Raw genomic sequence first — 15598 nt, 5'->3', positions numbered from 1 at the left:
AGTGCGAGTAGTTGTCCCATCAGTACTCCAACCCGTTTAAGTATAGAAACATATTTCACCAGCCTTAAAGGTTCTGTGTTGCAGTCTGCGATATAAAAATAAATAAAAATAGGAAAGCTTCCAGCTGCAGCACAAAATCTAGTACTGTCTTGAACTATGTTTTTGTTATTTTTCTCAATTGTTTAAGTATAGCCTGTCCATTTTGTTGCTCAGTGAATACATGTTGGAGGGAAATTTTCCTGACAGAGGTGTGCGAATCCTGCCTGTGGAGACACACGAGCACACTGGCCCATTTCCTTCTCCTCTGTCATTTTTTTTTTTTTTACTGAATGTGCAAATGTGAGGGAAAAGAATGTACTGTAATTCCATAGATGATAAGAGAGATATGGATAATAAGTCAGCTGGAGTTGTTTATTTTGAGAACAACCACTTCATTAATTTACATCATGATCATTACCAGACTGCTGGCAGAAGAATCTCAAGCATTTTTTTCTCTTTCTTCAGGTGTTTTTGGATTTGTTTCTTGGATATTCCCTCTTATGGGCAACCATTTCAGGTCATCTTTTTGTAGGACCTCTAAAGCTGTTTTAGCTGTTGCCCAGCAAAGAGGACATAAGGACCTATTTGCTCAATTACTCAGTTAAAGTAAATTGGAAATCACAAAGACTTTTCATAAACATTATTTAGGCCATTGTGCTTCTTCGTTTTATCTCATGGGTCCTAAGATGAGCTTACTGAAATCTGTCCATGCCATTTAGTTTGCCTTAAATGGATTCTAAATACCTCTGAAACTAAACATATTTTCATGTTGTCGGTATGACTTTTTTTTAAATTTGTTTGAAATTAAATCTACAACACAAAGTGTCTACTTCCTGATATAAATTTGAATATTCTGTAGCTTGTAGAATATACAAAGTAATAATAATATTTAATGCTTATTTGTTTACAGTTTCCCAATCAGATGTAACTCAGGTCATTCCGGATCGTGCTTGTATGTCCAAGAAAAGGTGAGGATTTTCTCAACCTCTCATTTGGTAAGGTATTGGTTCCAATTTTTCTTTAATAATTTGATGCTTCTTGTCTATTTTCAGGAGTGGCTGCAGCAAACCCTAATTTCCAGTCCATGCAGAGAATGGCTCATGGATGGGATTCATATTTCCAGAATCTCCCGTCTCTGTCATCGGATCCTGGGACTCTAAGGACATCGGAGTCGGAGGGAGCCCTTTCCCAGCATACAGATGGCTTCATTGGACATCATGTTTTCTCAAGCACAGCGGCTTTGCAAGAAGCCCCTGTGCCAAACTCAAACTTCAACACAAGCTTTTGCACGAATCCCAGTATTGAAAATTCCAGTTCAGACTGCGTTTATCAAAGGTACTGCAGTGACGTGCAATGGCAAGCTGATGGAGAACAACTGGAAAAGGATTACCTGCAAAGATGCGAAAACGGTGATTTCCCAGATTTTGCCACAGATGGATTACCAACATCTGAATCTTTTCCTTCATCTTTTGCACCAGATTTACAAGGACTTAAGCAAGACTGCGAAATTCTAGCTACATCATGTCTTGGGAACTACTCCGATGTCAGCAGCTGTTCAGATACAGATACAAGTGAAACAAGGCCTTCGTGTAAATTCATGGAAAGTGACTCATTTCCGAAATCAAAAAATGACATTCTTTCAAAAGACAGCTCCTCGGAGTGCTTTTTTAGTGAGGCTGGAAATATGACTTTCCTGACTGATGGCCTGTGCGGTAATATGTCAGAGACTAATGTAATTATACCATCTAATGTGAAAGCAGGAGAAAACATAGACCTAAACAAAGTTGCATGTGTGCAAGACAAAATCGAAAGTCCAGAAAAAACAGTCAAATCTCATGCAGGACACGAACAGTCCTCTACTACCTCTTCTATAGTGGCAACTACAGAAAGTGAGACTGTATTTAATCAATATGATCATGATGGTTTTCAAAATCAGAAACAAAAGGAGCATATGGAGAGAAATCTTAAAGAATGTACATATCCAGACCTCTCATTGGCTGAGAACTTGATTGGAGATGGAATCTATCAGAATCCAGTTGTCAAGGAGGAGCTGCTCACGTCAGCGTCTCCAGCTAGATTTGAAACTGACCAACATTATGTAGATGAAAACTCAACCTATGGTAAAAATGTGACCGAATATGCGTTGGGCAAAAGCCAGGTGCTTAAAAGGGTAAGAGAAGAATCTGGTTCATTGGAGAACGAGATTACCGATGAGACTGCATTCTCAATTCCCGATCCCACTGATTATGGAGTTGAAAATCTGGAAACTGAGTGTCAAGAGAGGGAAGTCCAGAAAAACACCTCCCAATCTTCTTATCCACCAGCTATCAAGGAGATGAGCTCTAAAGATTCTAGTCATGAACCGAGTGAAAGCACTTTAATGAACAGTCACGGCATTAAATCCAGCCTGCAGTTACCTGAACACCAGTGTTCACCGGAAACTTTAGGCCAGGACACTAGTTATAAAAGCCATGGTGAAATGAGTGATGATCATTTAAGTGATGCCAGTGTTGCTAACCTTTCAGAATCCTGCTTGCAGCCAAATGACTATAGTACTGACATAAGTATTGATAAAGAAAGTAGTCATGAGGACAAACATGCTGCTTGTCGTGTAGGATCTGGCTTACAATCACACAGTACAAGTGCGGATTACAAATCACAGATGGATCAAGAATTGACCGGGGAAGCAAAGATGACTAAGCTTTCCCAGGGTTCAGATTGTAATGACACAAATAACAGACTTGCTAAGAATTCTGCTGTTGAAAATTGTCAAGATGCTGCTGTTCATGTAGATTCGTGCTTACAGCCAAATGGGTTGAGCGCAGACATTCATCCTAGTCTAGAAATGGAAATAAGCCTATTGGAGAAGATGGCCCCAACCTTCTCTCCAGATCCAGACTGTAGTGCCCCTATTGATATTCATGATGAGAACATCGAAAGGGTTGCAAATTGTCCAGAATCCTGCTTACAACCAAATGGTTCAGGTACAAGCATACATCCCTGTCAAGAAATGGAAACAAGTCTACCGGACAGGACAACTCCCAATGCCTCTCCAGATCCAGAATCTAGTGGCCCCAGTGTCAAAAGTGACAGTCTTTCCTCTGATGCAAGTGAAAAAAATCAACAAAGCGTGGGAACTAAACTCAAATCTCGCTTGCAATCTAACAGCCCAAACACAGGCATGCACCGATGTCTTGCAAAGGAATGGGCAACTCCAGTAGAGAGGACAAGTATAGCATCTCCTGCAAATTCAGAACGTAATCGTCAAGCTTTGGTAACTAACAGTAACAAGCAAAGTATTTCCAATAGTTTAGAGGACCCCTTACATCCAAACACCTCAAGGCTCAACATAAATCCACGTGCTGAAGAATTGATCAGTCCAGGAGGGAATAAGAATACAATATCCCCACCAGATCAGCTCCAGTCGCTACATGAGGGTATTGAACCACAAATTCTTATTGAAGGCGTTTCTGAAAATGCAAGAGAGTCTTTTGAAGACTTGGACTCCTTCGTGGAAGACCAGTCGATGCCTGACCTGCTGTATGGTGAACCTCTGTCAAGAGAAGACTCTTCTTGTGACTCTGACGAAATGAATGCTGCGCTTGGAGAAACAACTGCGACCACACCTTCCGAGGACAGCATGGACCATTTGGAGGGAGCGGCGCTTCATCTGAAGTCATCTTTACAAATGAGAGAATTGCTGCAACCCGTTGTAATATTGAACACTTCAGAGTCAGCAAATGGAAAGGGGGACTCCTACCGTTGCACGGATTGCCAACACACAACTCGCAAAGTCGATGATCTAATTGAACACCACTATTGTTGCCATCCAATGCTCAGTTTTACGTTTTGCAAGGCTTGCAACGTTTATCTGATAGACAATGAACACGGGGAGAAGCATTTCTGTACCGAGATCAAAGAAAGCCCTCAGCTCTCTACCAGTTCCATCCCAAAAAAGAAAAGGAAATTCCAAGGTCGCCACAAGTGCAGTAAGTGTGGACTTATATTTTCAAAAATACTTCATTACGTCAAGCATATGAGGTCTCACACTGGCAAAACACCATTTAGGTGCAATGAATGTGGCTCGTATTTTTCACAACCTAGTACCCTGCGGAGGCACAAAATTATACCTGGAAGATGCAAGTTGCCCCAACTGCCAGTTAAAAGTCCAGATGCTCATGCCGGTGAAAGTGAAACCCCACCACAAAAAGTTGTACCGCAAAAGATTTTAGATGACGGCATGAAGAAATGTTACGTAAGGCTCATTGACATTTCCAGGAGAAATTTGTGTCATATATGTGGTAAAAGTTTTGCATCTGCAAAGAAGGCCAAAAAGCACATTTATAGCGTGCACAAGAAAAAGAAAGTGTGTGTGTCATCAGATCAGTCCACCACAAATGACAGTAGTGGGTACACTCCAGAAGTGAAAAGTGAGGTACGGGCAAAATATAAATGTCCTATTTGTCCACGGCTTTTCAAGTACTCCTACAACCGGGCTCGACATTTGCGGGACTGTGTCAGAAATGCCATCTATGGTGGCAAGGAAAAAGTTGGGAACAAATATGTGTGTCCCTTGTGCAAAGCCGCCTTCACATTAACATCCAACCGATATAGACATATTAAAGTAATTTGCCTGAGAGAATGTCTTAACCGGCTTGCAAAAGAGAGGGCAAAGTCATGGCAAGAGACTGGAAAGCAAAAGAGTAAGGAAACTGTGTCGAAACCTCAGTCAACAGAAAATGTGCAGAAACCCCAGTCAAAGGACAATGTGCAAAAATCTCAGTCAAAGGAAAATGTGCAGAAACCACAAGCAAAAGAAGAGGTGCAGAATGCTCAGTCAAAGGCAAATGTGCAGAAAGCACAGTGGAAAGACTATGAACCAAAAAAACAAGCACTCCCAACTTTGACTCCTCCCAAGTCAGTTCCTCGTTACAAATGCAATCACTGCCCAGCAGTTTTTTGTCATGCCTCTGGGAAATACAGACATATGAAAAAGCATGAGTTGTTAAAACTCACTGGAAATGTGGTCAAATATAAGAATTCAGTTTTCCCTTTCATGTCTAAGACCGAAAGTAGTACAAAGACTGAGGAGAGCATTGATCAATTAGAAACGGCCGAAGAAAACAAAAATCCTGATCTGAGCTGTCACTTTTGTGGAAAATGTTTCACCACGGCATCATCCTTGAAAAGGCACGAGCACAATCACCGTGGTGAAAGACCTTACCACTGTGTTGAATGTGGAAAGGCATTCAAGAAACGCGCGCATCTGATGGGTCATAGAATTGTTCACCAGAAAAGTATACAGTGCACAGTCTGCAAAAAGATGCTACCAACTGTTGGAGAACTGCTCCAGCACAGGCGCTCCCACCTCAAAAAGGGAGTGCTGCAGTGCCCAGACTGTCCAGCACAGTTCCAGTACCCTGCACACCTGCTTAGACATCTAAAAAACCATCCTCATAAGAACAAGAAGGCTCATGAGCCAGAGGAGGGAACTCCAATAAAGCCACAGCAGTCCTTGGAAACTGTGAAAGAGCAGAATGAACCAAAGCAGGTGCAATGTTCCTTATGCAAAGAAGTTTTTGATGATCCCCATATATTAAGAAAACACTGTCTTACACACATATCGGGGTCCTCTTTAAACCAGTGTCCATTTTGCAAGCTGAACTTTTCTAATCGCCGCTATTTGCTGCGTCACATGGTCATACATACAGGAGACAAATCCTTTTCTTGCACCAACTGTGGAAAACAGTTTTATCGCACCATGTTTCTCAGACTTCACTCTCAGAAGTGTTTGCCTCCAGAGACTAGTCATTCCATCACAGAAGAATCCAGCGATAGGATGAAGATACCACATGCATGTGACATCTGTCCAAGGAGATTTTATAAAAAGGACCGTTTGCATAAGCATCTCATTGCCCACAGGAAAAAATCTCTGCTTCTGTGTTCAAGATGCGGGCAGTACTTTGGACCTAATAAAATAGGTCAACATAAATTGACCTGTAATGTAAAGGCAAACCTCTCCATTCTTGATGAATCTGGCAATTTTATGAAAAGCCCTTCACAAGCAAGTGAAAACAACAATGGAACACCTTCAAAGTCCAAAGCAACTCCGTTGCTCCGGTTTAAATGCCCTTACTGTACACAGAAGTTCAGGTACCGATCATTGTTCTTGAGACATCTTGTTTCACATACTGGTGTGCAACCCTATGCTTGTATGCACTGTAGACTCAGATTTGGAAGTCAGACATTGTGTTTGCAGCATGAAGCTTTCTGTGATGGGTTGTCTACAGCGGAACAGTCAGAAGTCGTCAAAAGTGATGCTGCAGCAAAAATGGACTCCCTTAGAGAGGCGACCCAAAAGCACTCACCTCAGGGGGAATCTGAGTACAAGTGTAAATTCTGCACCAAGAGTTTTATCAAGGCACGAAACCTGAGGCGTCACATTTTGACACACAACGAAGTGAAGCCATATCGCTGTAAATCCTGCGACAGCTGCTTTTCGAGGTATGACCATCTGAAAGTGCACCAGGGCCGCTGTAAAGCTAAAAAGACGCGACTGGAGATCAGAATCCCCAAAATAAGTTTAGATGACGTTGGCAAGGGTTGGCAAAGCAAGTTTGGCACTAAGCCTCTCGAAAAGCAGGAGTCCATTCACTGTGAGGTCTGCTTGAGAAGCTTCCCGACCCAGTCTAAACTTTCCAGACACTTCACCATGTTCCATGCTACGAAGGCATTCAAGTGCACACGTTGTGGCGCTTCTTTCTCTCATGAAAAAACTCTGAAAAAGCACAAGAAGATGAGGAAGTGCAGAAATCAGAAACCTGATGAAACGAATGCTTCTCTGCCACTGGGAGTTAATCAGCCAACAGAAAATGTGACGAGACCACTCGATGGAATAAGGAATCGACTCCTACTGAGGATCCAACCTCTTTTAAACAAGAAGTTCAAGTATGTATGTGGTTATTGTCCCCGTGCTTTCAAAAACAGCTGGCAGTTAAATATTCACACCCGTCTACACACAGGAGAGAGGCCGTATTCCTGCGAGTATTGCGGAGAAAGATTTATAAGGAAAGATTATGTGCAGCGCCATCATCTAAAGTGCACCAAGAAACTACAGAACAGTGGAGTTCTCTGTGACAGATGTGGAGGATTTTTCCCAAAACACAAGCTTGAAAGTCACAAAAACATCTGCACTGTAAGACAAGGCTCACCAACAGTTTCCCCAAACCAGCAACCAACTTCTTCAAGCCCACCAAAAGGCTTTTCTTGTGCATACTGTAGTTCCAGATTTTTGCTATTTTCACAGCTTCAAGAGCATTTTTTGAGCACACACAAGCTGGAAACAATTAATCCACCGGCGTCAGCTGCTCCCTTACAACAACTTCTGTCCAATATACCAAAAATAAAAGAAGAGCCAGTGGATGAAAGTTTTGGAGAGGAGCCTAATTATCATGCCAATCTGATCTGTAAACCAGCTACAACTCAGGAGAGTGGAGCCTCCAACCAGTTGGTCTGCCAAAAGTGTAACATGTCCTTTACTAATAAAGCTGGACTGGTTGGTCATCAACGTGTACACGCGACAGAGCATCCTTTTAGCTGTAAAGCATGCAGTAGGGGCTTCTGGAATAAGACTGTTCTCCGAAATCACTATAGGAAATGTAGACCTTGTTCAACCAAGCAGCTGGATGTTCCTTTGAAAGCAAAGATTGATTTTGCGCTGAATGACTCTAAAGTTGTATTCAAAGAAGAGCCTGAGACAACTTGCACTGGGGATTTGCAGACACACTTCTCTCATGAAGCCGAGTTAAAAGACGAATCACCGCAATGTTCCGAAGGAGAACAAAGTGGCTCAAACATAGAGAAGAAAACCGTGCAATACCAATGCTCTGAATGTGACAAAAGCTTCACGGATGGCTTGATGCTTATTAGTCACCTCGAAGACCACGGAAGAGAGGAACAAGAGAGAAAGCGTAATACGTGCACCAAGTGTGGGCGGGTGTGCTCTAGTCAAGCAAACCTTGAGAAACATATGAAGCTGCATGGAAGTAGCCAAAAATACTCTTGCAATGAGTGCTCCAAAGTGTTTCCTACCACATCTGATCTCATGAAACACAGCACAGTGCATAATGCAAATAGGCCTTTTTCCTGCAAACTGTGCAAGCAAAGGTTTTTTACAAGGCCATCCTTATGTGACCATTACAGTGCGGATCATGCAGATGATGTATATTATTGCCAGTTCTGCAGCAAAGTCTATGCAGTGAAAAAATCCCTGGGTAGACATTACAAGAAATGGCATCCAAACGAATGGAAGGATCTCGGGAGTGCGTTGCTGAAAAGGGGCAGCAATGACCAGCAGTCTAGCAGTCATGTAAGTACAACTGGTGAAAGTGATGAAGATGAAATGAATGGCAGCGATAGCGACTCTGATTCTGCACCATACTTCCCATGCCATGTATGCGGCAAGACGTTCCCAACATCGGAAAGTCTCGAGGATCATCAGCTGTGCCACCTAGGTGAAAAGCCACATGAATGCGCAGAGTGTGGTAAATGTTTTTTCCACGCATCCCAGCTGCAGCAGCATCAACGAATGCACAAGTCTGAATTTCAGTGTCAAACATGTGGCAGGGGGTTTGTCTCACTCTTTGCTCTGCGGAAACATAAGCACTCTCATGGCAAGAGTCGTCCACACCGTTGTTCCAAGTGTCACCTCAGTTTTGCGGGACCTACACAGCTAGCAGAGCATATGTCTACCCACCGTGAAGAGAGCTTCCCATGTGATATATGCAGCCGGGTGTTTCAGTCCAAGAGTAGTAGAGCTGAGCATCGGAAAAGCCACTCCAAGGCAGGGGACTACCCCTCACCTTCATTTTCAAGAGAGCCTGAACAGTCCGAAAGCTCATTCGTATACTCCACAGAATTTAAATACCGCTGCGGTGTTTGTAGAGAGCGTTACAGAGACCCAGAGGAGCTCTCTGAGCACGGTTGCATGGAAGCCATAGAGCGGCCATACTCTTGCGCAGACTGTAATAAACACTTTCTTCATCCGTCTCATTTGAAGAAGCACAGGAATACCCATCAGCCATCATGGTCTAATTGCGAGTACCCATGCAATCAGTGTAACAGCAGTTTTTCCTCCTCTCAGCACTTCCTCAGTCATCTCAAGAGCCATGTTAATACTGCAGCAGGAGTTAAACACGAAGGAGAGCCGTCAGACGGTTTCATCTGTCCAGTTTGCCATCAGTGTTTTTCCACTCCCACAGAACTGATTCTCCATTTTCCCACACATCCTGATGTAACTCCCACCCAAGAAAAAAATCAACTTCACCCCTCAGGAAGGGAGCTCAAAGAGCATGACATGTGTCAGTTGACAACAGCTGCTGAATATGAATGCACGGAGTGTGGAGAAAGTTTTTTGGGGGGTGATGCTTTCCGACGTCACCGTTGTTCCAGGCAACAGCTGGCAGGAAACCAAAGTAAAAATCCTAACCGATTAACTTTGAGTCATACTCATCAGGCAGTCGGAGAGGAGGAGGAGGTTGATGTTACAGGAGAGGACCTGTACAAGTGTCTTGACTGCTCGATGCAGTTTTCCTCCAAAAGTGGTCTTTTGGAGCATCAAAACAAACAACATATGGATGGGAAGCAGTTCAAATGTGAGCGCTGTGGAAAAACATTTGCTAAGATGCGATATCTGAAAAAGCATGAGGGTAGACATCGACTAAAAGAGACCGCTGACACCGTCGTTCATGTAGTCGAGACCAAGTTCAAATGTGCCCAGTGCCACACCAAGTGCAACACAGCCCAAGAATTGTCTTTGCACATGAGACTGCATGCTGGAGAGTACCGCTGTGACATGTGTTACAAGTCATTCAGCCAGCGGTCTCTTCTTAAGCATCACCAAGAGAGTCATGTTGGGGAAGTTGTATATGAATGCACAGAATGTGACAAAGCTTTTGCTTTTCCTCACTTGCTGGAGGAACATCAACAGACACACGCAAGGTCCTCTCACTAATGGTTCCAACATACCGTCTACCTTACCTTTCCTATATAGCTAAGGTAATTTGAAATCCCTTAATGCCTTACGTTTGATTGTGTACCTCCTCTTGTACTCAAAGGGTAGATCCTCATTTTAGTCCTTGCTGCATACTTAAAAAGCGCTTGCTTGGTGTTACTATGACCGATAACTTGTCCTGAGTTTTTGATGTGTATAGTTTGAGTTCTGCTATAGTGATTTGTACTCAAGAAACTATCCCTAGTTTCTTGAAAGTGTTTGTAAATCTATGATCAAAGTGGTTAGATATTATTTGAAAACAGACAAAGCTGGGCAGGATTGTTTCTTGTTTGACATATTTTGAAATACTATTAGTTTTGTTGACAATATGTAAAGTAGACTCTACCCTGGTCATTTTAATCCCTTGAAATTTTCTATGGTATGACTATTCCTGTACTATATGTAATTTTGTAATTTTCAATTTATTTTGTGTTTATTAATGATTGCTTCTCTTTTGGGTGGGTGGGAGTGAGGGTGGGGGGGTGTTAAGCATACCTTAAAAAAAATTGAAAATATGTTCTATTGAAATGTTTTTTTCACCATCTGAGGATGCTGTTTTTTTTGTTTTTTTTGTTTTTTTAATATAAAAATATGTTGATGTGTTCAGTCAAGGAGTAAAGTCAACTGAAAATATAAAAAATTGTTGTGTTGTTATTTACTGTTTCGAAACTGTCTTCTTCGTTAATATAAATTCATCTTAGCCCAAGGCAGCTGACCGAACCAACCAATTCACCAACCCAGATGGGAGCAAGCATGGTTAGGCTACTTCAAGCCCTTTATTAGGATAACCAAGGATGCATCACTTTGCTTCTGAAAGTTCCCGTTTCTTGTGATTCAGCTTGCAATCTGATGCCACAAGAGCATAGCATAAGTACTGAGCTTAAAGACAAAAAATAATGCTGTGACAGCGAGACATTTGAGGGCAAACTTGAAGTGACCGCAGTCAAGGTCTTAGCTTACCAAAGAAAAACACCCCCACCTAAGTCTGTTTAAAAGTTAGTACAAGTAAATACTTTTTTTAAAATTGTACAGTGGGGTAATTCTAACAATGTTAAACTAATGATTCAATAAATATTTCACCGAAACACACGACCACGGTATAATATCAGGAATGATGGTGCTGCTGTCGGCGTCAAGGGCCCAGCATGGTTGTGATGGCTCGCGCGAGCGATGTTGATGACATCACGGTTTCGTGGCGCAAGTCGATGCGCCAGTAGTTGCAATCTTCTCCGTCACAGAGGTGTTGCTGCTACGTGAAGGTTACCGCCAACTACTCTACAACAACAAAAGTGGAGAAGAAAACAATGCCACTGTCATCAATGATACTGCTGCAGTATCTAGAAGATGAAATGCTGTTTAGATCCTTTCCGGCGACAAGGCAACAAAAGGGAAAGATTACTTGCACAATAGCTGATGAGTCTGCAGAAGGTGAAGTTTCAATAGGTGTGTTATCACCATTATAGTCTGTTATAGTACTTGTTATAGGCTTTTAATTGTATTGTGTTACCTTTTCTTTGTTTGTTTGTTATGAAATAGTGTGCTTCAATGAACACACTTGGGAATTATCTTTGCCTTTCAGGATGCAATAATAATAGATCAGGTTTATATAGCGCTTTTCATAATACTCAAAGCCGTTTCTAGTGAATGAAACGATACAAAATTCCTAACGACATCATTTATTTACAAAAAATTGCACAAAGTATTTTACATGACACAAACGTCAGCCTGTTTTCGAATCGCTTTGTCGTTCTCTGTGTGCGCCAAGTTACAAATTTCGACTGGTGCACGATGGCGAAATTTCGCCATATGCAGCGTGATGATTTTGTCGCCAGTGATTCAATTGGTTCAGAATTCAAACCAATCAAATCATCGATAAGAAGAAATCAAATTACCAATAAGAAGTGTTTAGGGGCGGGACGCCGCTGCGAAATGTCGTCCAGGGCTCAGCTTCATCGCAGGACGGAGCGACATCATTCGCGGCATGTCAGGACAGGCTGATTGAAAAGTACGCATTCTAATCACTTTTTATCGCTCGCTCACTTTCAGTCAGGATGGGGTGTCGGACTGAAAACATGATGCTTACTGAAGCTCAGCAGGTTTATATTGGGCTATTATGGTAATGATTAGTTTTCTTGGGCTGTGTAAAAGGGCGTAACATTAGTGTTCTTGGACAAAAAGGTGTTTTGAATGTGAATTTAAAAGGTTCAAAGAAGAGACAGGGTGCACTCTCTGTACAATAGTTCTCTTCGTATATTGATTTGATTTGGTCACCAGGTCCCCTTTTTTTTCTTCTTTTTTTTAAGATAAGTTGGTGAAATGAACATTAATTCTGGTCAGTGTGTGCTTTCCTTGATTCTCAAATTAAAGACTCTAGTTTCACCATGAAACAGCTGGTTTTTTTGGTCATTTAGAATAATACATAATTTTGCCCCTGATTGTCAATGAATCATACACTGTCACCTTTATGTGACTTAAAGGGGCTGTGGAAAAATCCCTTTTTTCTCTTCTAGGGAGCATATATTAGGCTGGCTCATAGGATAGAAGTGCACAGTAGATAAACTATATTTGAGCAAGAGTTGACAAAAGACTGACAACTTTTATTAGTCTGTTTTAAGAACTTCTAGTTCAACGCTGGACTGAAGAATTTGAGTCAAAGAGGGATCAGTTCCACCTCTTGTTGACATGGTAAATATAGGTACCCGAGAAATGACTCATCATGGTTTATTTATCAATTTATTTCTTCATTTAGGTGATGAAGATGATGTATACACCAACCTTTAAAAAGCCATTGCTGAAACTTTTGAAAGATTAACATTGTTGGTCTGATCCGGTTCAGCCTAATCTAGAGTACTCAAAGACCAGTTCTCTTATAACTCTAGGCTGGCTTTGGAATACCTCAGTCTCCCATTTGAGAAGGTAAATGAGGTGGCAATCCTAAATAAGTAGGTTTTTAGCCTAGATTTGAAGAGGCCCAGGTTAGAAATAAGACGCAGCTTGACATGGAGCTTATTCCAGTGTCTGGGGGCAGCGACGGAAAAGGCTCGGTCACTACAGTGTTTGTATTTTGACCGGGGCACTTCCAGCAAAAATTGATTTGTTGACCTCAGAGCTCTACCAGGATTGCACTGTTTATATTTGCACTACTCCAATCCACTGCATACCATAATTTTATTCATAAGAATACATCAAGGACCTTTACATTTACTTTGCACATAAATATATTTATTTTACTTACTTCTGCATATGCCACTTTACTTCTGATGTCAATGTCAGAGACTTTGTATATATATCCACATTCTACTGTCACTGTTTACTGGGTGGTTACTATGGTTTATTTTTGCTGTGTATTAAAGTGTTAAGTTAAATGTTACCGCTGCACTATTGAGTCTGAGAGAAACGTAATTTCAATCCTGTGTATGTCCTGTAGGTATACAGATTTGACAATAAAGTTGACTTTGACTTTGACTGTTAAAAGCTCAGATAAATATGATGGGGCGAGGTTGTTAAGAGCTTTAAAAACAAACATTAAAAGTTTAAAATCAATTCTATAAAGGACAGGAAGCCAATGGAGGGAGTTAAGAACAGGAGTGATATGCACACGTCTGTTAGAGTTGGTTACAAGACGGGCAGCAGCGTTTTGCACAAGTTGAAGGCGACTGCTGAGAGAAGACTGGGAGAGTGCAACATAAAGTGCATTGCAATAGTCTAACCTTGAACTTATTAGGGCATGGATGGCTTTCTCAAGGTCATGACGACTTAAAACCATTTTAACTTTGGCCAGGAGACACAACTGGAAAAAACTAGTCCTGACAACATTGTAAATTTGTTTGTCCAACCTCAGATGACTGTCAAAGGTCACTCCCAGATTTCTGACGATTGAACTAAGCTTTGAAGACAAGGTGCCGAAGCCAGCTGTCACAGTATCCCGAAATTCAATGCATTCAGTTTTGTCATAATTTAAATGAAGAAAATTTTGGGCCAACCACTGCTTAATATCAGTAATACAATTAAACAAAGAACATTGTGCACTGTCACTATTTGGCTTCAATGGTAGATACATTTGTAAATCGTCTGCATAACAGTGGAAAGAAAGGTTGTGCCTGGCTATAATTGACCCAAGTGGTAGCATCTACAATGAGAAGAGCCAAGGGCCAAGGGCCAATAATAGATCCTTGAGGGACTCCACAGGAGACAGGAGCACTGGAAGAGGAAAGGTCACCAACCATAACGGAAAAGGTTCTACTGGACAAGTAAGACGCAAACCACTTCAATGCAGTGCCGTGGATGCCAACATAATTCCTTAGACGTGACAGGAGGACTGTATGGTCCACCGTGTCAAAGACTGCTGTGAGATCAAGCAGCACTAATGGCGCTTTTCCACTAGCTCGCTTCGGCTCGGTGCGCTATTGCGTGTTTCCACTAGCACGCAGTACCTGCAACCGAGTATATTTTCCGTATCAGCTCTGCCCTAGTTCCAAGCGGGCCGAAGCGTTACTAAAACGTGACGTCAGCCGACTGCCTTCCACTGATTGGCCGATGAGTGTTGTCACTTTTCAATACTGTTTTGTCTGGCGGCCAGGAGTCTTCTCTGGCTCTCTTCTCTTGCCTTCTGTGCGACAAAAAGCCACAGGGTGAGCAGCAACACGAGCGCCTCGATTTCCTCCATGCTATCCTCCATGCTATCCTCCATGCTATCCTCCTCGTATGTTGTTGTTGTTGTTCTGGTCGCGCAGCCGTGTTACGACGACCCCGCCCACGTCGAGGAGGCACCAAGTGATACTCGGTTGTAAATGGAAACACAGCCAAACCGAGCCGTGCCGAGCTAGTGGAAATGCGCCATAAGACAACAGGGCACTTGGCATCCACAGCGAAGCAATATCGTTGTGCACCTTTAACAGTGCAGACATCACAGTACTGTGATGAGACATGAACCCAGATTGGAATTTCTCAATTACAGAGTTATCCTCAAGAAAGGACTGTAATTGTATAAAAACAACTTTTTCTAAAACCTTAGAAAGAAAGGGCAGATTGTAAACAGGTCTAAAATTTGACAACACTGGCTTTTTAAGAAGGGGCCTGACGACAGCATGTTTAAAGACAGCTGGGACAGTTCCTAATCTCAGACAGGAGTTAATAAAAACCAGGAGACTGGGCTCCACAGTATTAAAAAACACTTTGACAGGGACAATATCCAATGGACAGTTTGTCGGTTTTAGAGATTTCACTACATCACAGAGAGAAGAGAGGGAAACCAGCTCAAACTGATCAAACGCAGCAGAATGAGGTGGGAACAGGTAGATCCTTATTTCTTCTCAAAATAACATTACTGGTATCTTTTCTGACAAAATCCACTTTGTCAACAAAATAATGAAGAAAATTCGCACAAGTGGCTATGGATACATCAGTCACAGAAGACATGACATGAACTGGGACAAGGGGTTAAGTTCAGTCTTTGTTCCATTGCACTTAAATTTTTGCTGATGGACATCCAGGAAGAGTGCAGAAGAA

The 15598-nt window shown here is 42.1% G+C and overlaps 1 protein-coding gene across 1 annotated transcript in view; it reads left to right on the top strand.

Moving 5' to 3' along the window:
• The window catches only part of znf1035 (zinc finger protein 1035), a 31614-nt gene extending 20902 nt beyond the window's left edge, over positions 1-10712 (top strand). Inside the window, exons 3-4 of the mRNA XM_075465228.1 lie at positions 950-1007; positions 1092-10712. Coding sequence (XP_075321343.1) covers positions 1124-10051 — 8928 coding nt within the window. The 5' untranslated portion in view covers positions 950-1007; positions 1092-1123 and the 3' untranslated portion in view covers positions 10052-10712. The remainder of the gene's footprint in view (positions 1-949; positions 1008-1091) is intronic.
• The last annotated feature ends 4886 nt before the right edge of the window (positions 10713-15598 follow it).

The sequence above is a fragment of the Odontesthes bonariensis genome, chromosome 5 (genome assembly GCF_027942865.1).
Source record: "Odontesthes bonariensis isolate fOdoBon6 chromosome 5, fOdoBon6.hap1, whole genome shotgun sequence".
In the NCBI taxonomy this organism is placed as follows: Eukaryota; Metazoa; Chordata; class Actinopteri; order Atheriniformes; family Atherinopsidae; genus Odontesthes; species Odontesthes bonariensis.
The sequence above is the reverse complement of the archived record's forward strand: the minus strand, read 5'-3'. Positions and strand labels throughout refer to the sequence as shown.